Below are 25,213 nucleotides of genomic sequence, written 5' to 3' on the forward strand. Positions count from 1 at the left end.
TGTATCACGCGGAATAGGGGTGTCAGGGGCTCCATTTGCTGGGGACCTTTAAAACAACAGAGCCCTTGATAAAATTGAAGTTAGGTCCTCAGCGTCAGGAAATGGAATTCCTGGTGGATTCGGGGGCAGAAAGATCTACTGTCCAAACTGTGCCCCGGGGATGCACCCCCTCCTCGGAGAAAATACAAGTAATAGGAGCAAAAGGAGAACCCTTTTTTGTACCCGTAATTAAAAGAGTAAAAATAGAATCCCCATCCAGGATAGGGGAAGGGTCCTTTTTACTAGTACCTGAAGCCGAATATAACTTATTAGGAAGGAATTTAATCGTAGAATTAAGAATTAGCTTGGAGGTAAAAGATCAAGAATTGAAAGTGAAACTGTACGCTTTAACAACCGAAGATGAAGCTAAGATCAATCCTGAAGTATGGTACACTCCTGAGTCGGTGGGAAAATTAGATATCCCACCGATTACAGTGACAATAACGAATCCAGAAGTACCGATACGTGTTAAACAATACCCTATGTCACAGGATGGGAGATGTGGGCTTCAACCTGTGATTGATCAATTATTACAACAGAGGCTGCTGGAACCATGCATGTCACCCCATAATACCCCCATATTGCCCGTAAAAAAATCAGATGGGTCCTATCGTTTGGTGCAAGACCTCCGTGAAGTAAATAAAAGAACGGTAACTAGGTTCCCAGCAGTGGCCAACCCCTATAACCTGATGAGCCAGTTGTCCCCAGAATTATCCTGGTATAGTGTAATTGACTTAAAGGATGCCTTCTGGGCCTGTCCATTGAGGGAGGAGTGTCGTGACTATTTCGCCTTTGAGTGGGAGAACCCTGATACCCATCGGAAACAACAACTTAGATGGACGGTTCTTCCACAGGGATTTACTGAATCACCAACCCTCTTTGGACAGGCTCTGGAACAAGTCCTGGAGGATTTTGAACCGGAACCTGGAGTAATTGTGGTACAATATGTAGATGACCTATTAATAGCAGGGAAAGACCAAGATAGTGTGCAAAGTACCAGCATTAAGTTATTGAAGTTTTTGAGTCTAAAAGATTTAAAGGCATCAAAATCTAAACTGCAATTTACCGAGGAAGAAGTAAAATATCTAGGGCACTGGCTGAGTAAAGGGACTAAGAGACTAGATCCAGAGCGAGTAAACGCTATTCTGTCCCTCCAGCCTCCCAAGAATAAAAGGCAAGTGCGACAACTTTTAGGTCTTTTGGGCTACTGTAGACAATGGATTGAAAATTACAGCAACAAGGTTAAGTTCTTATATCAGAAGTTAGTGGGGGAAGGTCTGATGAAATGGAATACAGAGGATGACGAGCAATTAGAGGATTTAAAAACTGATTTAGTAAATGCCCCAGTATTGAGTCTGGTGGATACCCGGAGGCCTTTCTATCTATTTGTTAACACGGAGGGTGGAACGGCCTTCGGGGTCCTAACGCAGGAATGGGCAGGTAACAAGAAACCCGTGGGGTATTATTCCAAGTTATTAGATCCAGTTAGTTGTGGTTGGCCTACTTGTTTACAGGCCATAGTTGCTACTGCCCTCTTAGTCGAAGAAGCTGGGAAAATAACAATGGGAGGAGAATTAAAGGTATATACCCCTCATAATATACGAGGGGTATTACAGCAGAAAGCTGATAAATGGATTACGGATGCCAGGTTACTGAAATATGAGGGGATCTTATTGCACTCTCCCAAGTTAGAGCTTGAAACAACTAATTTGCAAAATCCAGCTCAATTTTTGTATGGAGAACCGAGCGAATCTCTTTCCCATGATTGTATCAGGGTAATAGAATATCAAACCAAGATAAGGGAGAATTTAGAGGAAGAGGAGTTGTTATATGGAGAGAAATTGTTTGTAGATGGATCATCTCGGATAGTGAACGGGAAAAGGAAGTCAGGATACGCTATAATAGACGGGAGCAGTTGGACAATTAAAGAATCAGGCCCCCTTAATATAAGTTGGTCGGCACAAGCCTGCGAACTATTCGTAGTATTGAGGGCATTACAGTTGTTAAAAGATAAGAGAGGAACAATATTTACGGATTCTAAATATGCATTTGGGGTAGTTCACACGTTCGGGAAAATTTGGGAAGAGAGGGGCCTAATGAATTCTCAAGGTAAGGGATTAATACATGAGACCTTAATAAAGCAAACTTTGGAGGCATTAAGAGGGCCCTAACAAATTGCGGTAGTTTATGTAAAGGGCCATCGAAAGGGAACCTCCACACGAATAAGAGGGAACAATTTAGCAGACGACGAAGCTAAGAAAGCTGCGTTACTGGTGATAAAAGCAATTGAACAGGATCCTGTACAAACTAAGTATGCTATGAAATTCACAAATTAGGAAAAAGGAAAATTGGAGCAAATGGGAGTAGTTGAACGAGAAGGAAAGTGGTGGTCACCTGATGAGAGAGAAATGCTCCCAAAAGGAGTAGCTTGGCAAGTTTTGAGAGAGTTTCATGGGCAAACCCATTGGGGAGTGCAGGCTCTAGTAGACCAATTTGCCAATAAATATATGACCCTAGGGGTGTATGATCTAGCAAAAAAAATTGTTGGAGAATGTTTAACATGTCAAAGAATAAATAAACAGCACCTTAGGGAAAGAGTCCCTGGGGGAAGGCAACTAGCCAAGAAGCCATTCGAAAGGATTCAGGTAGACTTTATGGAGTTACCAAAGGTAGGCAGATACAAGTATCTGCTAGTTTTTGCAGATCACCTAACTCACTTTGTAGAGGCCTTCCCGGTAGCTCGGGCCACTGCAAGGACGGTAGTAAAAATATTATTAGAACATATCATACCTAGATATGGAGTCATGTCAGTTATCGATTTGGACAGAGGGCCTCATTTTACTTTCAAAATAATTAGAGAAACATTAGAAGCTCTGGGAACCAAATGGGAGTATCATACTCCTTGGCACCCCCAAAGCTCAGGGAAAGTTGAAAGGATGAACGGGGAAATTAAAAAGCACCTAACCAAATTAATGACAGAGACCAAAATGAGTTGGGTGAAGTGTCTCCCCCTAGCCCTCTTGAACATAAGGACACAACCGAGGGCTGATACAGGACTTTCCTCCTTTGAAATGTTATATGGAGTGCCCTATGATTTGGAAAAACCAGTAGAACATCCTAAAGTGGAAGAAAAGATGTTACAAGAATACCTTATAGAGCTCATGAAAAGGAGGCAAGAACTGTTAAAGCGAGGCCTGGTGGTTCAGAGACCACCTTTAGATATAGCAATACATAGTATTAAACCAGGAGATCAGGTACTCATAAAGACATGGAAGGAATCATCGTTAACCCCTCACTGGGAGGGATCTTTCCTTGTTTTACTTACCACAGATACCGCAGTCCACACTGCGGAAAGAGGTTGGACACACGCTAGTCGGATAAAGGGTCCTGTCCTGCACACAGACTGGGAGGTCGCCGGGAAACCGGACGATTTGAAGCTGACCCTCAAGAGGAAACAGAGACGCGACGCATAGCCCTGGATACTAGGCTTCTTATGGACAATTGTAAAGGATCATATAAGTCGCACATCGCATGTCATGTATGTAAGCAATGCAATCTGTGGGTATGTCGCGTGTGTAACGGGTGCGGGATACAGCAGTGAAAAAGCTTGAAACCTTAGATAACGAATACTGTAGAAGAGGTCGGTACAAAACAGTTCCACAATTAGAGGAGGAATTTATAACTAGGGATACAGAATGTAGCAAACTATTTAGGTACCCTCTGGACTATAAGTTCAGGTATTTGGGAGATAACCAAGAGAAAGTGTAAGAAGCGTTTTGGTAAGAAAAAGATACAGGGAACGTTCAAAACCCTGTGGGGATTCAGGACAGTGGCTAAACCCTTGTATTCGAAAATAGCCCTATTGGGTTGAGTATTGGAAAGTGGATTGTGGCAGAACAAGGAGAGAATTTAGGAGGCAGTCCCCTGAAGACTACAACTGCTGCCGAGAAGATAACTCACCCGGCTATTCTGAAGCAACGGAATAGGCCCAGGGTAAGGCAGAGGGGTATCCTTGTGGGGATTAGCAAGTGCCTCCGAAAACTTCTAAAATAAAGTAGCTCCGTTAAGTAGAACAACCTTCAACAAAATGAGCCTTCGCTGGCAGACTTTCAGCCAACCAGGGGCTGGGTCGCTCTCCCTAATCCTCCTTACCTTACCAGTAATAATAGCAATAAATCAGGGGAGTTCCCACCAACCTTTTAAATGGACCCTCTATCGTTGGGAAGACCAAACGATAATACAACAACAGACCACATCAGCGTCACCCTCTTTTACTTCAACCTTATGCCAATTAGTTCAGATTAAGCCATGCCTTAATAAAATAGGGTTTTATATGTGTCCCAGTACAGGGCCCTCATACTGTAATACCCCAGGACACTATTATTGCGCTTACTGGGGGTGTGAAACAATTGCCTCAAACTGGCCAGTTCCTCCGGCAAATACTGATAAGTTTTTAAAGGTCAGATGAGGACCTCCAGGATGTATTCCCCCTACAGGAGTCTGGAGTCGGTGTCACCGTCATGCTTGCAAGCAAAACGAGCGAGAAAAGGACGGCAACTGTGAATATATATTCCTTAACGTAACAGATCCTGAGCATAGTGGGTGGCTTGTTGGAAAAACCTGGGGAATGCGGTATTATGAACCGGGAGATGATAGGGGAGGCATGTTTATCATAAAGAAGGAAGAAATTAAATTGACCCCTCGAGCGATAGGTCCCAATCCAGTGGTGAAATCCTCTTCCCCTCTGAGTAAGGATACAAAGGCAGTAGAAAAAGAGAATATAATAGTAAGAGAGGAAACTGTCACTGAAGTCCTGAAATCTCTAAATACTGAAGCCTCGGAATCTTTGAATCCTTTATGGGAAATTATTCAGGCTACTTATCAAACCCTAAATTATACTCGATCCAACCTAACGACTGGTTGTTGGTTGTGTTATAACGTTAATCTACCCTTTTATGAAGCTATAGGAGATAGTCGCCTGTATACCATAAGCAAAGAGTCTGTGCCTAATCAATGTCTCTGAGAAAAGCAAAAAAGGGGAATAACTATGCAACATGTAGTTGGGATAGGAACTTGTATAGGTAAAGTACCAAATTCCAAGAGGTCACTTTGTGGGAATATCATACCAAGCCTTAATGAAACCACAGGATGTATTATTCCCCCGAATGGAACAAAATGGATATGTTCCAGGACGGGACTTACTCCATGTGTATCTTTAAAAGTGTTTAATAGTTCCCGAGAGTATTGCATGTCAGTTACCATTATTCCAAAGATATTGTATCATCCGGAAGATGTGATGTATAATATTTGGGAAACAGGGATCCATCATACCAAGCGGGAACCCATTACGGCTATTACCATAGCCATGTTGTTAGGGTTAGGAGCAGCTGGCACAGGAACAGGGATAGCTTCACTTGTTCAACAAAATCAAGGATTCAGCTCCTTAAGAACTGCAATAGATGAGGACCTAGAGAGGATTGAAAACTCCATAACCACCTTAGAGAGATCTCTAACATCACTATCTGAAGTGGTGTTACAAAACAGGAGAGGGATGGATCTCCTCTTCTTACAGCAAGGGGGATTACGCACAGCCTTGAAAGAGGAACGTTGTTTTTATGCAGATCACACAGGGGTGGTCCGAGACTCAATGGCAAAATTAAGAGAGAGACTGGAACAGAGAAAAAGGGAAAGGGAAGCTGCGAAAGGGTGGTATGAGTCTTGGTTTACTCAGTTCCTGTGGTTAACTACATTGCTATCCACAATAGCTGGACCTTTGATAATATTATTACTTATCCTAACCTTTGGACCCTGTATCCTAAATCGATTTGTTGAACTAATTAAAAGTCATATAGACCAGGCACACCTTATGCTGCTACAGAAACGTGGTACTAATGAAGAAGCCAAAATGGCCTTATTAGCCTGAGACGCGGTAACTCGATTTGATCAACAAATAAATGAGTAAAAAGGAAAGGGTGGAATTGTAATGGGTGAATGGTCAAAATTGTTATTGTTGAACAAATCGAGTAGGATTCAGTTGTATTATGCATATTGTTGTGAGCAATGACTGTGTTTGTGTAAGTTTGATTATGTTTTGTGGAACTTTGTAATAGTAGTTAAGTGGTTAAGCCAACACCTGGTCAGCACTGGGATGGTGCAACAAAATAGCGAAGCTTCAAAGGCAGGAACACCCAGCAACATTTTTCACCAATCTGGAGCTGGTAGATGTGCGAGGACAGCGCGTGGACACTGTCGACTGACCAACCAGGGGTCCCAGCCCATGAAAGGGGGGGATAACATTTATAAGGACATACAAAGGATAAATGTGTGCGCCATGGCGGAACTGTTGGACTTCCCCCGGTCACCCAGCGCTGTTTGCCCTTTTATCGCTTGCTACAATTGGTTTAATAAAATTCTGTTTGGTTAAGAAAGCTTTAGAGGCTGATTCCTCTATAACACCTCTCACATGCCTCTAACTTCCAGCAGACTCTACAAGGGTGCTGCACACCTAACAGATGGCAGAACACATGGGTTCAGACCTTGCCTGTGCTTCTTGAATTGCTGTAAGCCCTGAGACTAAGGGGAATGTGCAGGTAATGGGACAATGTCTTCTGTGTTATTGACAAATAGCTCCCTTTAACTGGCTTGTGGATGTCTCCAAACAATCCCATTATCTGAAGAAGAAGCTATAAAATCAAACAAAATGGCTAGATTTGCTCTGCTGATGCCTGCTAAGTGCCTCAACAGCAACATGTTGTCTAGCAAAAATGTGACTCCAAATGGCAGCTCCAAAGGTGCTACAAAATGCTTATGCTCCAGTAGACTATGTCTGATTGATTGTGGTGGTTTTCTGTGCCAGAGTTTGACAAGTGCCCTCCAGAAGGAGGATGAACAGAAGGACTCAGTGATCTTCAGTATGAAAAAAAACACATCACTTTTTCTATCACAAATCCTTGCTCCTTTACAACAAGTGCAGCTCACAAGTCACTGACCAATAACGGAGTCCCAGTTCCCAACGGAGAGGTGAGGAGCACCAGTCTCCGAGCAGAAGTCTCATCAGAAATGGGGTCACACAGAGGGAGCTCAGTCCATAAGCAAGGTAATGTTAAGTGCTGAAAGTCTGGTACGTTGGGGATCTGCACTTACCTGGAGAGCATTAGCCACCCGTTGAACAAAACCTGTGAAGGCTCAACAGAAAGCAATTCTTAACTGTAAAATCACACAGCACAACTTTGACATGTAGGTCAAAAGTATGGAGACAAGCAACTGTAAAGGAGACCACTTCAGGTCAGCTAACTTTGGCCTCTTCAAAGACCTGCTTGGAGGGATCTCATGGGATAGGATCCTAGATGGTAGAAATGCCCAAAAGAGCTGGTTGATCTTCAAGTGCCACTTCCTCCAAGCCCAGGATCAGCGTGTACCCGCATGTAGGAAAGCAGGAAAAGGAGGCAGGAGGCCTCCACAGATGAGCAAGGATTTTCTGGGACAACTCAGGCAGAAAGTAGACATCTATGAGAGGTGAAACAGGGACTGACTGCTTGGGAAGAGTATAAAAACATTACTGGGGCATGCAGAGGTGCAACTAGGAAGGCTAGAGCCCTTCTAGAATTAAATCTAGCCAGGAAAGTTAACAAGGGGTTTCTCAAATATATCAGCAGCAAAAGGAAGATGAGGGGGAATGTGGGCCCACTACAAAACACAGAGGGTGGCCTGCTGTCTGAGGATGCAGAGGAGGCCGAAGTACTGATTGCCTTCTTTGCTTCAGTCTTTACAGCCAAGGCTGACCCTCAGGAAGCCCAGTCGGGCAAGGATAACAGGATGGCCAGGACAGCAGAGGACTTGCCCTGGGTGGAAGAGGTTAAAGACTTGTTGGCCAGGCTTAATGCTCATAAGTCAATGGGTCCTGATGGGATGCTTTGGTAGGGGGGTTGGACTAGAGATCCTTTCTAACTCCTACTTTTCTGTGATTCTATGATTCTTCTGCCTGACCAGCTTGCAACAAACAGCTCTGGAGGGGACAAAATGCGTGCATTCCTGTCATGGTTTGACATTGAGCCACTTTTGGTATGGGGGAAGGGGCTGTGACAATGGCTCCTGTACGAAGTTGCTTAAATCTCTCCCAAGCTCTGAGACAGACTCACTTGTGGGGTTGAGCCAATTAGATACCTCCATGATTACTTTATAAGAAGAAGCAGAGATCCCCTGCATCCTGTGGAGAGGACTAGTGAAGCAGATATCTGTTTGCTTTTCGTAGAAGACCCTGCATCAAGGGCTGTGACTATGGCCAGACAAGTCTGTGTCCTGTGTGAAGGACCCTGTATCAGCAGAAGCCGCAGCTGTTGGGAAGAACTCACACCAGAGGAGTTCATTAAGGACTGTGTCCCGGGGGAGGGACTCCATATCAGAGCGGGGGAAGGATGCCAGGAGTTGTCCTCATCTGAGAGGAGAGAAGCAGCAGAGCCCATCTGTGAGAGACTGACCACATCCCCCATTCCCTGCCCTCCCCTGAGCTGTTGAGGGGGGAGGAGGTAGAGATATCGGGAGCAGTGAGCTGGACCCAGGAAGAAAGGAGGGATGGGGGAGGGAGATCTTGAAATGCTGGTTGTAATGTTCTCATCATTCTGCTCTCTTTTTGCTCTTCGTTCTGTTCTGTTTCTTGTAGGTAGTAGAATAAACTCTCCTACTTTCCTCTCTAAGCCAAGTACTAGAGTCTGTTTTGCCTGGAACCATAATTGGCAGCAAACCCTCCCTGCCCTTGTTTTAATCCACAACATCCTTGGTTATCTTTTTTCCTCCCATTTTGCTGGGGCCTCTGCCATCCTAAGAAGGGTGGTGGTTGATGGGGGGCACCGAGCAAGAGACTGTTGTGGTGCTTCTGTGCTGGCTGGGCAAAAACATGACTATTGTGTGCTGCTTTGATGTGGCAAAGGATAAGCCATAGAACTCCTCCAGCCAATATAGCATGAGGCAGAAGACATAAACAGTGGGTGGCAACAAACAAATCACTTTCCCTGAATGCTGAAAGAGAGGTTAATAACCACCATAGTGCCCAATTTGGGAAAAATAATCTAAGTTAAAAAAATCGCAAGAATATCCAGAGATTCACAAATGCAATGTTGAGAGGGTGGATCTGCCTGATAGACAGATGGTATTACTGTTTCCTGCATCTCTGGCTGGGCATCAAACAGTTAGCTGATTGGACATTTCTTGGGAGATTTTCCTCCTCTGAACAGAAGAACCTGTTTTGTGGCATAGATAAAGGAATGTATTCCTTGAGAAGTTTGTACTTTGAAACTCAGTTGACCAGAGAGAAGCTTATGATGGAGAAAAGACACAAGGGATAAAAGGGAACATGGAGGTAAAAATGATTGCTTTTCCTTGCAAAGAAATCCAGGAGAAAAAAGGCTGCTGTGCATAACATGTTGGGAAGAGAAAGCAAAGGCGCGGTCCTTGCATTTTTACATCCTATACATGATGTTCACAAGAAGCAGGATGTAGCTATAGGTCTGTCCTTGTAGTCTGTGCTAAAGATCTGCTTGAGTGCATGGGTACACATTCTTAGTGTGAACATGGGCAACTGCTTTTAAGAAGGCAAAAAGCCATCTTGCAGCACATTTTTATGGAGCACTTACTTTCACTTTGTAATGAACTAATGGCAAACTAGGAATGTTGAGTGGGGGAAGAAATGCTATGAGTTCACTAGTCTGTTCTGATCAAATCATGAAAAGCAGTAAGAAACCCTCTGCTGCTTCCATAATAATGTACACAGGAGAGGAAGGAAAATGGCTGAACAACCAGCCATGCCACCTACTGCTCACTTCATTTCAAGCTCACTACTGCTGCAGCTTCTCTTGGATGGTAAGAGCAAGAATGAAGTCAGATGTGACATTTCTAGATAAAACAAGTGATGTATCTCATTTTTTTTCCATTGAGATTTCCTTCTCACCCATGGCTAAGCTGCTAAGAAGCAACGATCAATCCAGGGAAGGGATGAGGAGAAAACATAATACCCTTTTCTCTTTTTTTCTTTTTCCCACCCTTTAAGAAAGTAACACATATGTCTTCCAGTAGTCACAAATTTTAGCATGCACGCACACGCACACACAGACACACACACAACTTGCGTCTGTTTCAATCATGCTTTCAGATTTGCTGTTGTTATTTACACAGGGAGATCTTTGGATTTCAAAGCCCTATGTGTTAAATAATTCCAAACCTTAAAGACAAAGTTAAACTATACTAACAGAAATCAAGAAGCTTGAATCTTTCTGCCTAGTTTGTCGCCTAGCATTCAACCTGTTGTCTCTGCTGCTCTCACCGTTAAAAGTACAGCTTCAGCTCCCTTCTAAACTGAAAACACAGGCCTTGTGTAAATCACCAAGGATTTTAAAAAAATTATCTGCCTCTTTTTTTACCACTTTTTCTGCAACTGCATATAATTGTTGATTATTGACTAAAATACTGTGGGTATGGAAGCTGAGAAGTAAGAAAAGATTAGGCAGTAAGGAGAAGAACATAAAGTAACAATGTGTGCTATGTTTCAGAAATGTCCTTGCACCTGGTTCTTATTTTTCTGCAGCTGAGAAACAAAAGACAGCTTTGTCATTATTAGTAGTATTATTATTATCATCATCATCATTTTTGTTGCTATTATTTCTAACTATTTTTTGCCGAAAACAAGCCTCGCTTCATGGGGAATGATCAAGCCACTAGACTCCGCCAACCTGGAAACACTTTCAACTTCAACCAACATTAGCTCTGAACAATGTCACGTCCCAGTTGGGCAAAGTCTCAACAGCAGCTGTTGCGAGGGAACAGCTTGAAGAAGCTAGACTCTAAAATCACACTGTTTACATGGAACAGCCTCAGCATCAATTTTCTTTATTTTCAGAAGGCAAATTCAGAGAGGCATCATCCTTGCACCAAAACTGCAGCCGAAAACTGCGTGGTTCCAGGCTCAGAGCAGCTGGCCAAAAGAAGGCGTTATTATCTTCACTGGAGAATGCTCAGCCGCTGACAGCCTGAGAACACTTAACAGCACTGTTTCTCAAACCAGGACCAGCCTCCTGGGAGAGGTCAGAGTCCTGCCAGAAGGATCAAACAAGAGCTACAGGCAATCAAACACAGCTGGCCTAGGCTTGCTCTGGTTAAGCCTTGACAAGACTACAGGTCTTGTGCTAAATACTGTGTAATGTTTCTCTTTTTTGTTGCTCCTAGGAATAGTGAACATATCCTTAGGCTTAGTTACAACATGCACATGCCTGACTTAATTCGGCATAAAGCAATTTGGAAGTCTTCAATGAAGATTGCTTTCTCCCTCTCTGCACGGGCTCCTGACCTGCTTCCCAGCAGTCAGCTTTACCCTGTATTCTCTCATCTGTGAGTAAGAGCAAAACAACATGTCCCCTTTCTTTTTTTCTAAATACCCTGTCTCCTTCAACCAGTCCTGCTGCAGTTTACAGGAACAATGAAGATAGACAGGAAAAACACAGTCTTGAACTCAAACTCAGCATGTGGCACCTGTGTCACCAACTGGTACAGTAAGGTGCTTCTCATTAATTTTGTAAAACAGTTACATGATTTACTGGTGAATGTGTCAGTGCTGGGTTAATGGTTGGACTCGATGACCTTAAAAGTCTTTCCCAATGAAAATGATTCTGTGATTCTACTTGTAATTTCCTTGTAATTCCAACACAAACCTTATTTTTTACTTTTTTTTTCCAAGTTGAAATAAAGAAGGAGAAAGATCATTAACAGCATAGTGACCTTGGCTTTTTTTTTTTCCCTTTTTTTTTTGGTTTTGTTTTAACTTTTCCTGAGAACAAAAGGAAAAAACCAAGCTGGCAATCCCCATGCAGCCACTAAAGCATCTCTAGTTGTCAAAAACTGAATTTTAATTGATAAGGGAGAAACAATTGTCCAATTCACTGTGGCGTCTGTTGCACAGGCAAGAGGAGGCCAAAAGGTCACTCACAAACGGCTAAACACACCAGACACTGAGCAAGAACAATTCCTTCTTGTGGACTTGACACAGAAACTAGGTTTCTATGGCTCCTCAGTTTGTTACCTTGCTCTCTCACAAGCAAGAAAAAAACAATAAACTCCTGACCTACACTGAATACTGACACTTGTCTTGCATTCCATGGAAACTGTTACTTACCTCTCTTCCATCGCCTACCAAGCTGGCTGGTAAACTAGGGAATGCACTGCACACTGTTCCCTAGATCTTCACTTGGGTTTATACTGCAGCAAATCCATCAATCCCATTCTTCTTGCTTGTTTTGATTTGGTCCAAAATAGGGTTTTGATATTCCTGCCCTTTCCCTGCTCTCATCTTGCCAAACCCCAAACTCACAGCTCGCTTTGGCTTCGGTAGAGCTACAAAGGCTATGCAAGGCCTGTATAGAAACAAATGTGATTTGCTCATTAAAGGGGATGTGCCCCATGTACTGACCTCCACCAACGGCTTGGGTTTGCGCTCCACTGCAAACCTGAAGTGGCAGAGTTCACAGTAGCTGGTGTTTGAAGATGACAGCCAGTGCTCCAGGCAGCTGCGGTGAATAGTCCCCAAGGTGCCTGTGCATTCACAGGGGGAAAGCAGGTCTTCCTGACTGCTGCCCTCATGGCAGATCCTGCACATCGGCCGGTCATTGAAGGGGCTGCTGGAGGAGGACAGAAAACTGCTGGTCAGTATACAGGGCTGTGATCTAGCCTCTCACTCTTTCTCTCTGTATGTCATGAATTAACAACCTGGGAAACATGTACAGCTTGCGTACTTTACTCAGTAATTACTACACCAAGCTTCTGGGCTACTGGTTTCAGGCACTCTGGTATACTTGTTTAAAATACCAGTTCTGTAGGGAGAAAGAACGGGAGAGTGAAAAACACATCAAAGTGGCATATGAGAGACAGATGACCAAGCACCTCTGTACCTCTTTATTTCTCACTTCTTCATAGTGCAGCAGAGCAGCCACTTCAAGAGATCTCTAAATGTAGCAGGGAAGTTTAAATCCTGCCTCAGCTGGGCATCTCTTACAATTGTGTTGATCTATGCCACCAACAGGGCAGCATCTCCCATGCTAGTGGTAATCTCCTGACGTACAGGGTAAGCTGTTTTCAGCAATCAACAACAAAAGACTACCTGGACCTGAAACAACAGCATGTTGCCCTGCAGTGGTGTGACAGCATGGCCACAACTTCAGGCAGGCATGCACAGGCAGGAACCTCCTGTCCTGGGGCATGGGGGTTCCCTGTCTTTCAGAAAGCATCCCACAAGCAGCCCAAGGAATAATATTAAGGGCACTGAAAAGGAGGACTGTGCCAAACACATCCTTCCCACATTGTTGCCTATGGCTATTTCTCCTGCACTGTCTCTGCCAAAGCACCCACTTTCTTGGTGGTGCAAAAGGACAGGATGCTAATGTGCAAAAGGAACAGGTGCTGTTCCTGACAGTGAAAATATGAAGATTCAGGCTTTATCTACTGAGATTCTTTGTTTTACAGAGGAATCTTTTGGCAAAGAGAAAGACATTCCTGTGGCTTCCCGAGGTGCTCAGGATTAGCACAACAGAAGGAAAGCAGGAGCAGGCTGTGAGCACCAGTGCTGCTGAACCATGGATCCGTGTCACAGCAGCTTCAACTCATACCCCTGAGACTGCCAAGGCTGGTCTCTTGGCTGAGGTCTTGGAAACAAAACCTCTCCCTACCACATACATCTCAGGTGATCTCAGAAAAGCAAGTGTAGTCACTGTTGCTGACAAAACCTCTTTAGTGGACAGCGTATGGTGGCATGCAGCTGTTTCCTCCTTCCCTTTTCTGTCTCTTTTTAGGCTGCGCCAGGCAGACATCACTCAAGCGTGACTGCAAGGAAGTGTACAGAAGCCAGCTCGTTTCTTTCAGTCTGCCTGGTAAAACAGTACAAAGTTGTGCTCAATGCTCTGCACACAAGTCTCAGCTGTGTGAAATTCACAGGGTTAATAAAAAGTGGCTATAAGTATGTGGGAAAAGGCCTTTCCAGGCTGTCATGTTGCACAGGCAGCGGTAGTTAGTAATTTCTCTCTTCACACAAGTGCAGTGGATTGGATTATGGTTGCTGTTTTGTGAAGATTCAGAGCTATTTCAAGACCTGTGCAGTCTTTCCAGCTTCACATCAGTGAAGTGGAATTGAATTTTGACCCAAATATCAAGTCTGGGTATGGCAAAACCATTAAGCATCCTCTTTCTTGCTTCTAATGAAAACAAAGCCAATGCCAGGTGAGTGCTTTGAAGGTTACAGTTTAAACATGTATTTACTAACCTGCCATTCTAAACTGACAGCAGAAGAGCTGCTCTCAATCACTTGGACGATGCCTGAAGCAGCAACACTTGTGCATGCACCTCAGCTGGAAATAGCTTGTCGAGCCGCACAGGAGCTGGCTGGGAAGCGTGAGGGAAACGTGCTACAGAAGTGCTGGCAACAGACACAGGCTAAACACAGCACCCCGTGCCAGACAGCGCCTGAAGAACAATCAAGGCAAACTATCGCAGCTGGTGCACTTGAGCAGCAGCATCCCCGGAGAGCTTGCTTCCTCATTCTTTGCCGACTATAATGGTGAGGGCTTAATTACATATGTAGCATAACCATTATAAAGTTAGGAAGAGGGTTTAATTACAGGTGCACTGTGGTAAGCCTTCACGAAGCACACCACCACGTTTTCCCTTCAAATGCCTGTGGGATTTGTGAGCAGCATCCAGAGAGGGTGCGCTTGAGCCCACGCACAGAAGGGGCCCATCCCAGCCCGTCCCCTCCTGCCTCCCAGCACGTACCTCTGCGTGGCCAGTGTCCGCACGACGGAGGAGAGCAGCTGCCCATCTTTGGCCGACACCTGCATGACATACTGGGGGCTGCTGCTGGCTGGGCCGCTGCCGGCACCGGGCAGGGTCTTGCTGTCGGGGGCTGTCAGGCGCAGGCGCTCCGGTGGGACTCCCGGCAGGTGACTGCAGTGGCTTGTCTTCATGGCAGTGGGCAGCAGGTCCCCATCTAGGGAGGAGAGAGGACAGGGTAGTGGGGAAGAGGTGAAGAGGCACGTCCCTCCCCCTCTGCCACTCTGCTGCACTGGTCGATACCAGGCATGAGAAAAAGCATCCCCCCCTCTCCTCACCTCCTGGGCCCTCCAAAACCCGCCCAGCAGGGAGAGGACGCTTACAACGTTATGTGTCACAGGAAAACAATTGGTATGTCTCAGAAACAGCAAGCTGGGCCTCTGCACCGTTTTTTTTTCTCTGCAGACTCCTAACACACAAGTGATAAATGGAAAACTCAACCTTTTTGTCTCTCCTCCCCTAGAAGGCTGCAAAGGCATATACAGTCTTTGCCTTGAGGTCTTTTAAATTTAAAGTTTGCCCCTGTCCACCAACAGGGAAAGTTATGTACCAGAGGAGAAAGTGGCCGATCAGCTCCAAATTCCCCGTGGAAACACTTCACTGCTGCTAAGTGCCTTCCATCACCACCCCACCGTAGAGCACAGACCCAGCAAACAATGCTGTACAGGGCTTTTGTCACACAGACCTGCTTAATAACAACCTGTGCGCAGCAGTCATTTATGCCACAAGGTGAGGCAGAAATCATGGTTTGCCTGCATTATCTCTGTTTTGCTCTTTCTCCCATTGCTTAAACTGTATTCTATATGATGCTTTCAGCTGTGGTTAATTGGCAAGCAAGAGTTATGCTGGTAACAAAGAGCTTGGGAATGTAAATTCCTGATACCTCCATAAGATGCTCCTTGCTGGGCTTGTTGGCAAGAGGAGGCTGTGTGGTTCAACAGGCAGAACGCCAGGCTATGTGCCTGTAGATTTGTTCTCCAGGTCAGTCACCAGACAAGAGTATGTCAGGGGTGGACTAATGACTATGCAAAAGGGGGGAGAGACTCTGTAGCATGCCTTGAGACACTTGCCTGCAGTCACATGTAAACGCTAGAGGTTACTATGACCATATTCACATATTGAATTCAGGTACAGTTGTCTGCACTGTATTTAACCCTCAAAAAAACTTTTGTGTCAGACACCACTGTTACTTGCATAGCACCAGTAACAGAGCTGGAAGCAGAGTCTCTCTCTGGGTTTTAAAACACATCTTGTAAACTGATCTCACTGGATTTGAGTAAAAAAAATGCTACCATTCTGAAGCCCCCTGAATGGACATCTTTGGCAGTAAGACTCTGTGGCATGTGAGGATGTGAGGGGTGACTGGACTGCTTGTGCCATGCAAGTTTTCACATAGGGACTTACATTCTTAGAAAGGCATCTAAAATAGGAAAACACTTGGCAAAGGATTTGCTTTATAGGATTATATCAGCTATTTTCAGATTATGTGTACCCTAGACAGCAAACTGGAGGCTGATGAGGCAGCTTACAGGGAATACAGTGTTCAGAGAAAAAAGGAAATCAGACTCTGTCCTTAATTTACAATGAAAAAAATGAAGTAAATGGTGGATTTCAGAATCATTAACATATAAAACATGCAGACTTTTTATGAGAGTATCAGCCACCAGCTCTCCAAGGAGATCATGGCATCAGCAACACTTTAGTTTTAAAACCCATGCTGAGGCTGTTTAACAAGAATATTCAGCAGCTGAGTAGCTGCTTCATTAAACTTAAAAAGCCTAGACAGGACCATGCCTACAGACCCATGTTACAGAATTACATATTTCTTTTCTAGTTTCTTCAGTGACCTCTTTAAGTGCAACAGCGGGTTTATCGTGGCGTATAAAGTGACCACCCAAGCCTTCACAAACACATTCATCAGCCACTTGATGAGTTCAGAGCCTTCGCTGAAGCATCGGATGATGCAACTAAATGCAGAGCTTTAAAGTACACCAGAAATAATGTAGCTATACCTCAGCAATGCTGCTCATTCAAATTTCTGCGTATAGTACTGCACTGACAACCCACCTTGGCATAGCACGTACATGGAAGTTACAGCATATTTTTCTGATTTCAGGAGAATCATTTTCACATAAAATCAGTGTGTGTGCATAAAAGTAGTACAATTACAGAACTAAATACTATGTGTTTCAATACTGTGTTAAATAATGAAGATTAATCATCCTGAGAAGCACAGAGATCCTAAGCAAACCTAAAGTCAAAACTGACATTAAGGAACTGCAAATCTTAAAACCACAAAACCCCAAAGTTAGCATTTACCCATATGTAAGTATTCCATTCTGTCAGAATATTTTACACCTGAAAGAGATGGAAATCTGACACAAATATCTTAATAGAAGAGGAAAAACAAAGAACAAAAGCAGGAAATTGTGATGGTGTTCAAGAAGAAATGCAATATTAATGGGGGAAGCCAGAATAACATTTCAGATGCCAGAAAATTCAGAGAAAGCAGTTGAATTTGGCATGATGGATATATATTTGAAGACACCTACTAATTAGCTCTTTTTTTCTTTTCAGTGTTACTTCACCCACTCCACTTGCATGTTTTTTGTCTATCCGAAATCTACTTTAAGACTACCTTACTACTGTAGTACTCAAAATAGATAATTTCCCTGTTCTGCTTTGCCTTTGGTACCAGCCTCTGACTCCCTCTTCTGATGTGAAGTGGCAAAGTCTAACTGTCTTTCAGAGTGACTCTCCAATTTCAGCACTATCTTTCAGCTGTCACTGATAAGTGTACAGTTCTTAGTATATTTCTTCACTTTCTCCTGCAACTACTTCAATCAGCTATACAAAAACCCCATTTTCAGGGTCGTTTAATGATCACAAATGGGAAAATTCTGATAAAAGAAGAAATGATTTATAATGTGTTACGTAGATGCATGCATGTCTGTGTTTATGAGTATCAAAGTACAGACATTGCATGTATTTCCTTGGTTCCATAAGTGTGGGGGAAAGAAAAAAAAGCTGATAAACTCTGAGAGCTGTTCTGTTGCCTCAGAAATACCAAACTCCTGTCTGGAAAGAGGTCAGTACAGGTTTTCATGGTGGGAGGACACAGTGGAATGGCATTCTATTAGCAGCTGATTAGAGTGTCCTAGTTGTGATTTGTTCCTTCTGCTTCATTCACTGGCTTATGCAGTAAATATCCTTCAGTGAGCACTGAAAGTCTCACAGATATTCATGTTGCTTCTGCACTCAGCACTCTGGTTTACAGATATGAAAAAGCAGAAGTCCCATAATAACAAGTCCTGTCCCTTGTTCAATTTTCACAGTTACAGGTGCAGATGATCACAGTAGTTTGTGGTTATTTATGCTACTCCTCAAAAGAAGTGCAGACACTATAAATACAGTTAGTGTATATATATATAGATAGATAGATAGATAGATATAGATACATATAGTTAGGTTAAAACTAGCTGTCATTGTGAAACAAGAAACTTCAGCAGGGACTGAGATGTGGTGTACTCAAGTAAGTTATAGGAGGTCATGTTGGAGCTGGATAGAAGACACACATCCTTTGCCTTGTGCTACTTTACAGGATTTTATTTTAGCAAATGTTAGGGATATGTAAATCAACATCAACTGACTATCTAGCCTCTCTCTGCCCTCTCCTCTCTGCTTCATTTGTTAAAGCATTCCCAAGTCCAGATTCCTTTCTAGCACTTTAGTAGTTATTAAGAGGTATCTGTAAGCATTTTTCTTCATGACATTATATGAATGACTGTAAATATTTTTGAAAAGTGGCTTAGCCCCAGAAACAAATGTCACCAAACACTGACAATCCTTGATTCAGAGACAAGCTACTTCTGGGCTTAGTCAAGTGCTGATTATTGCTAACAATGCATCTCCAGTGAGCTCATCAAACATTTCTTTACATGCTGCAAGGTATTAATAGCATATTTTCTTACTCATGCTTATATTTCAGAGATTTATAACTTCTGTATCTAGAGAAACCATCAGACCCAACAATTGCCAGTTAGTAAGTCACTCCCACTCTTACTGAATTATATTCAAATAGGAGATGTTAAAACCTAACATTCCCAGAAAAGGAATTTAACGAAGAAATCATCTGCACTCACAGTAAGCCTCTACAGCTGGAATCCTTGTTGCACTCTTTCCTACTGTACCAAACTGACTGCATTCTTAAACTCATAAAGCATTATCACATTGATCAGTTAAAACTATCACAGTAGACTTTTTTTTTAAGCTGATGGAGCTGTAGGCATCTTATATTTGCATGAGACAAAAAGATCTTAACTTCAAGCAGTGTAAAGGTTAAAGAAATATTCATGTAGTGATTGTGTGTGAATTGCTTGCTTTTTTTTTCCAGCATCTTTGCTAAGAATAGCCCACACATTCCATCTCTCACAGTCATCAAGTTTCAAACTTGGAAATCCATTCAGTTTCTTTACTGTATGTTCCCAGGAGTCACCCTATGAGTTTCAAGAAATGCAATTCAAGCATGCATCAGTCAGTTTCAAGACTTAAAGACTTGCATGAAACACCACAACCATCCCCCCTGGAGACATCTTCCTAAGAAATACTGCATCATTAAAAAGCACACAGTCACCATAAAAAACAGCTTTGGGAGGTTTACTTTTGTTTCCTATTTACGTACTCTCACAGACCAGGAGAAGTGTTCAAGATTTAAACAACAACCCATCATGAGTAGAAACGACAAACCAGTTGTCCTGAAGGCCAGGAGCGAAACTAGCTGCATTGTGTGACCCGACAGAGCCCAGGACTGGCTGTCTGCCCAACACATTCTTCAGACACAAACCAATCTCTTTCATAGACTATTCCAGCCATTTGCCCCCCCAGGGACTTGTCTTCATTGACAGATTTTTTTACTTGAGGACAGGTCAGCAGATTTGGAGCACAAACAGAATTCTGCAGGAGCACAAATAGAATTCTGGATTGTACTGCAATGTGGAAGAACAGTGCATCTCATGGAGAAATATGTTTTACCTTTATTTCTTTTATCAGTTGTAGTTCATTACTTAAGCAATGAACAAATTACTAGTTTCAAAAGGTGTCAGTAGCATATTTACCAGAGGCTGTGTGAAAGAGATGTTCTTTGGTGGCTTCAAAGCTATCAAACAAGTATTGCAGTGTAGATGTATGCTTTTTTTTTTGAAATGGAGAACTGGAACTCATCATTCCCTCAACAGAGGTTTACATAATATTTTTATGCCATCCTGTCTCTTAAGACAGTAAGGATTTTTAGTAGTTTCTCAATATAGAATGTGTCCATCTTCCAGTTATCCTGACTTTGCATGATCCCTTTAGACATAAACCACTATGCAAGAAAGACTTCTGCTGTAATTAAACTACTGTACTACAGTAGTAGTCCCTTCACCAACCTCTGAGGGACTCCACTAGATACAGGCCTCCAACTAGAGCCTGCCCTATTGATCACAACTCTCTGTCTTCCCTTCAGCCAGTTAACAATCCAAATCACTACCTGACTGTCCAGCCCACACTTTCTCGGTTTTGCTGCCAGGATGCTGTGGGAGATGGTGTCAAATGCTTTACTGAAATCAAGATAAACCACATCCACTGCACTACCACCATCTATCCACCTGGTTACATCTGCATAAAAGGCTATTAGGTTGGTCAAACATTTCTTCCTCTTGGTAAAGCCATGTTGACTGCTCCTAATGACCCTCTTGTCCTTTAAATGCCTGGAGACAGCACCCAGGACAAGTTGTTCCATCATCCTTCCAGGGATGGAGCTGAGGCTGAACAGTCTGTAGTTTACCTGCTCCTCCTTCTTACCCTTTTTGAAAACTAGAGTGACATTTGCTTTGCTCCAGTTCTCAGGCACCTCTCCTGTTCTCCGTGACTTACTGAAGATGATGGAGAGTGGTCTGTCTTCTGCCAGCTCCCTCAGCACCTGCGGGTGCATCCCATCAGGGCCCATGGATTTGTGTACATCCAGATTGCTCAACTGATCTTTAACTCAGTGCTCATCAACTAAACAAAACTCCTTCTTTAACCTGACTTCCTCTGGAGTCTGGGGCTCCCGAGGACAGTCTCCAGCAGTATAGACAAAGAGAGCACTCAGGAACTTTGCCTTCTCTGTATGCTGTGTCACCAGGGCACCCAGCCCATTCAACAGTGGGCCTACATTGCCTCTAGTGTTTGTTTTGTCTGTAATGTATTTGAAGAAGCCCTTCTTCTTGTCCTTGACCTCCCTTGCAAGGTAAAAAATCCTATCACAGGTAGCTTAAAATGCTCCAGAGACTAAACAGGCAGTTCAGTGACTGGATGGCTTGCTGCTTTCTTTCCCAGATTCACCTTCCCACCGCAAAATGCGGAAGAAGAACAAAATTCTCAACTCCAGAGCGCTGTGAAACCTTCTAATTTTTTACCTATTGAGAAATGATACATGGCATGGCAAGACCCTTTCTTAAAGAGCAGGATACCCTGGGGCACCTGAAACTCTTCCTTTAGTAACTGACACTCATGAATGAGTCTTCTGTACACTATTTTCCAGGCAGTCACAGCTGGAAATATTCTAAATGTTTCTTGACTCTTACCTCCATGCTCCACCACACAGGTCTGCATGGATCCCCTCCTGGTTTCAATCCCACTGAGGCTAATGAATAAAGAAACTAAGGGAACAACTGTCTGTTTCAGTTGTAGCCTTAGATGCTGTCCACTCTTCCATACTCCTTTCAGTATGTTTCTTAGAAATCAGCTGACAGATGTCGGCTGACACTTATAGCTTGGGAATCTTGTGCCATGGGAGTTGCCTGAAGAGGAGGCACAGTTCAGGCTCGCAGCCTGCTGCTCCTGTACCCTTTGTCATCTGGCTATGCTTCATCCCTTCTGCATTTGCCTCCCCAGGACCCCACCACCTCATCAGCGACTCCTGGTTTTTTATTCCTCTGGACTCTGTTCCAGTCCTGTTGTTTGATCCTGTGTGTGTAGCAGGGCTGGTCCTTGAATTAACACATTACAGCAGCAAAAACCAGAACCTGTGATGGGGAATGTCTCCCACAGCTTTAGTAGATGTAAGGATCAGTACAACTGGTACATTTGCTCTGTCTGTTAAAAGAAATAAAAAACCAAAAAGGTACAGAAACTTTCAGCAGAAACATCTTAACTCCAGAGGAGGTATACATAAACCCCTTCAGTCTCTCCTTGAGGAGATGAAATAACTCCTATATCTGATAAGTCACATGTGGCTTAGTACATTGGAGGACATACAAGACGCTGCCTATTCTGTTCACCATGCAGGTGCAAAGCACTCACTGGCATCAGGCCACACATGAGAAAGGCAGGGTGAACCAGCAGGAGGCACAGCAGTTCTGAGACACAGGGACAGCAGAAACAGGTAGGAAAAAATGTTGTTAAGAATCCATACCACCTGGTCAACAGCATTCAGTTCCAAACACCTACACCACCAAACCTTCCCAAGTAGCTATGACAGACAACTGGATGCTGCAAGCAGAAGATGCAATACTTGTTTACCAGTTCAGGAGGGTAGTAAACTTTACATTCCTTGCAAAACTTTGCTTTAAAACACGTCAATATCTAGAAAGCAGTCCAAACCCCGTTGATGTTAGGCAATGTTACTTGGGCTGTCTCAGCCAAACAGCTTACTATTTTTTCATGCTGTAGACAACCTTTTCTGCTCAGCTGGTCTGACTGCAGAGAGCTCCGGGGCCTCTTATAAACTACCACACAGTAAGCTGCATGTAAAGTGTAATTTTATAAACAAGCACATCAAAGAACTTAGTGCTAGTCTGAGGCAGTAACACAATGCAGTTCAGCAATAGTCCTAAAGAGTCTTCCCATTTAAAAAATCACTGCCTGCCCATAAACCAATATTTTTTGTTATGTACTGAACCCTGAACCACTTTTCATGAGAGCAATGGACCACCTTTTTTGGCATTGCAGACTTAAATAAATTGCTTTACATGTCTGCACAGCCACTAATAATTCTTTTGCTTAGGTTTTTATTCTTTTGTTGGTTACCAAAATGGAAGATATCACATGACACTACATACTGTAAGTACTTAAGTGTTGGTGGCATTTTAGTCTTGCATTAATCACAAAAATCCAAAGATACAAATACAGTTTACAACTGATCTGGAAATAGCAGTGGCAGAGTTTTTTCAAAGTATAAAGAAAGACATAATTTTTATTTTCTGATGTTAGTCTTTTCTAGTGAAGATGTTCTTTTCCTCATAGGAGTTGGAGGAAGACCTGTCTGTCTCATTTTTCCTAGAAGACATTTTGGATCACTAGACAAATAGGAGGAAGTTAGGATTCAGCATAGTGAATGATGCGGCCAAGATATTTTTTTACCTCTGGAGATGAACAAGCTGCTTCCAAGTTCCCTGGAGCAATGTGGGTTGCAGAAAACTAGTATTTCCACAACTGCCTTTTGCATGAATGGCCTCCTTGTTTCTGCAGAAGCTAGCAGAACACAAGCATGAATAAAACAGTCTAATGTCCTTAATTGCAGAGTTACTAAGCATAATTCAGAAAAGAAATGAGTGTTTCTGTATATGCTGGCAGTTTTGCATTTGTAAATTCCTGGCCACGGGTTTTTGCTGAGCGCCAGACTTCCAGAATAGCCACTTAATCTACATTTGCCGGTTGCATGCACCAGATGCATGCAGAAGCTCTGCTGAAGTTCATCCTTCTCTGACTACCTGGCACTCCTTGAACCTCTGTCTCCATTTCCCCAGAACATATGGGCATCTGTTGTGGCTTCAAGTCCACACACCATTTGCTGATAGAGGTTCTCCTGGTCTAAGAGTACCTGAGAACTCAGGTCCCTGAAGTGGGACATACACTGCCTTCCGAGTGCTGAGGGCCATCCCATCCTGCCTGTGTATTCTGCCTGATGCCTTAGGGAAGGATGTGAGTCTGAACAGAACCGGTTACTCTGGAAGAGGGTACTAAAGACAGGCTGCTCCGAGCTAAGCATCCTCAGTGAGGAATGATGTAGCAGTTTCACTGACAAAATCTTGAGTGGAGGAGTCCAAATGATGAAGCACTTGCCAGTTTCTTTCCCCAACCTCATCTATGCTGTTTGCCACTACAAAAATCTTTTTATTAGGCTTCCTTAACTGAGAAAGCTGAGAATAGTTGAAACTGGGAGCTAGGGCTTGCCTGGGTACCTATTTCTGGGTGACTACAGTCAGTCTGAATCCCTGCAAAAGGAGGAACACCTCCCTAAATTATGTTTTTTTTCATTACCTCATCCTCTTCACAGTGCCCCCTCCCTTCCCCACGCCTGCCCACAAACTTTCTGCTGATTAATGACAAATTTTTGGAGGACAAGGAGAAAAAGCTTCTTCAAGGCAGCTCCCTTCCCTTCTGCCAGTCTAGCAGTGGCTGTACCTAGTGAGCAGGGCTGACCCTGCACCAACCCTCTGCAGGCTATAGCCACGAGGGCACGAGTTACTCCTTTGGCAGAAACCCAAAGTCACCTTTATTAAAAGAACAAGTCTAAGGCTGCAAAATTATGAATACTGCCAAAATTATGCTAAGTCCTGGGCCAGCACTTTTCTCCATTTCTTTTGATTTCTGCGCTAAAAAGTAAGTTCTAAATTAATTTTCCTAAAATAGGTCACTTCAAGTAGATTTTGCAACCAAATGCCAGACACACACATTTGCTTCTTGGCCTAAAACCTGTAAGATGCAGCTAGCACCATGAGAACTTAATTTCTCTTCAAGAAGCATCAACGGACAAGGAATCCCATGTCAGTGTCTTCAGCCATGATTCATCTCTAAAAATCGGTTGGCTCTGAAGAGCAGCAATCTTTTTTTTTGCACAATACATACTAGTAATATTGCATTTCTTTTAGCACAGGAATTGTAAAACTTTCAGAAATTCCTTCCTCTACAAGCACCTAGGATTTCATCAGAAAACTTGTCTTTTGCAATTTCCAACAGTGGAAGTTTTAGAGTGATCAGTCAGTGAATCTGGACTCTGTTTGGCCGGTCTTCTACTTAGATCCTTCATTTCAGGTGCTTGTTTTATCAGAAAAAGTGTAATCCAAGAGTTCAGGATGTTGCTTTCACACACCACATCTCATTGTGCTCTCTGGGAGTCACACATCAGCACACTTTGGAGCAGCGAAGTACACCAAAGAAATTAAGAGGAATGACAAAACATACTACACCTTGATGTTTTATAGCTATTTTTTTAGCAGACAATGAGGACCAAGACAGTGTGAGGACAAATGTCTATGTCAAATATAAAGTCTTAAAGTCTTCGTTAAATACA

The 25,213-nt window shown here is 43.3% G+C and overlaps 1 protein-coding gene across 1 annotated transcript in view; it reads right to left on the reverse strand.

Annotated features, from left to right (window-relative positions):
• The window catches only part of LOC104562009 (E3 ubiquitin-protein ligase MARCHF3), an 87,492-nt gene that overhangs the window by 19,025 nt on the left and 43,254 nt on the right, over positions 1–25,213 (reverse strand). The window contains exons 2-3 of the mRNA XM_062018559.1: positions 14,842–15,055; positions 12,491–12,698 (exon numbers count right to left, since the gene is read on the reverse strand). Coding sequence (XP_061874543.1) covers positions 12,491–12,698; positions 14,842–15,032 — 399 coding nt within the window. The 5' untranslated portion in view covers positions 15,033–15,055. The remainder of the gene's footprint in view (positions 1–12,490; positions 12,699–14,841; positions 15,056–25,213) is intronic.

The sequence above is a fragment of the Colius striatus genome, chromosome Z (genome assembly GCF_028858725.1).
Source record: "Colius striatus isolate bColStr4 chromosome Z, bColStr4.1.hap1, whole genome shotgun sequence".
In the NCBI taxonomy this organism is placed as follows: Eukaryota; Metazoa; Chordata; class Aves; order Coliiformes; family Coliidae; genus Colius; species Colius striatus.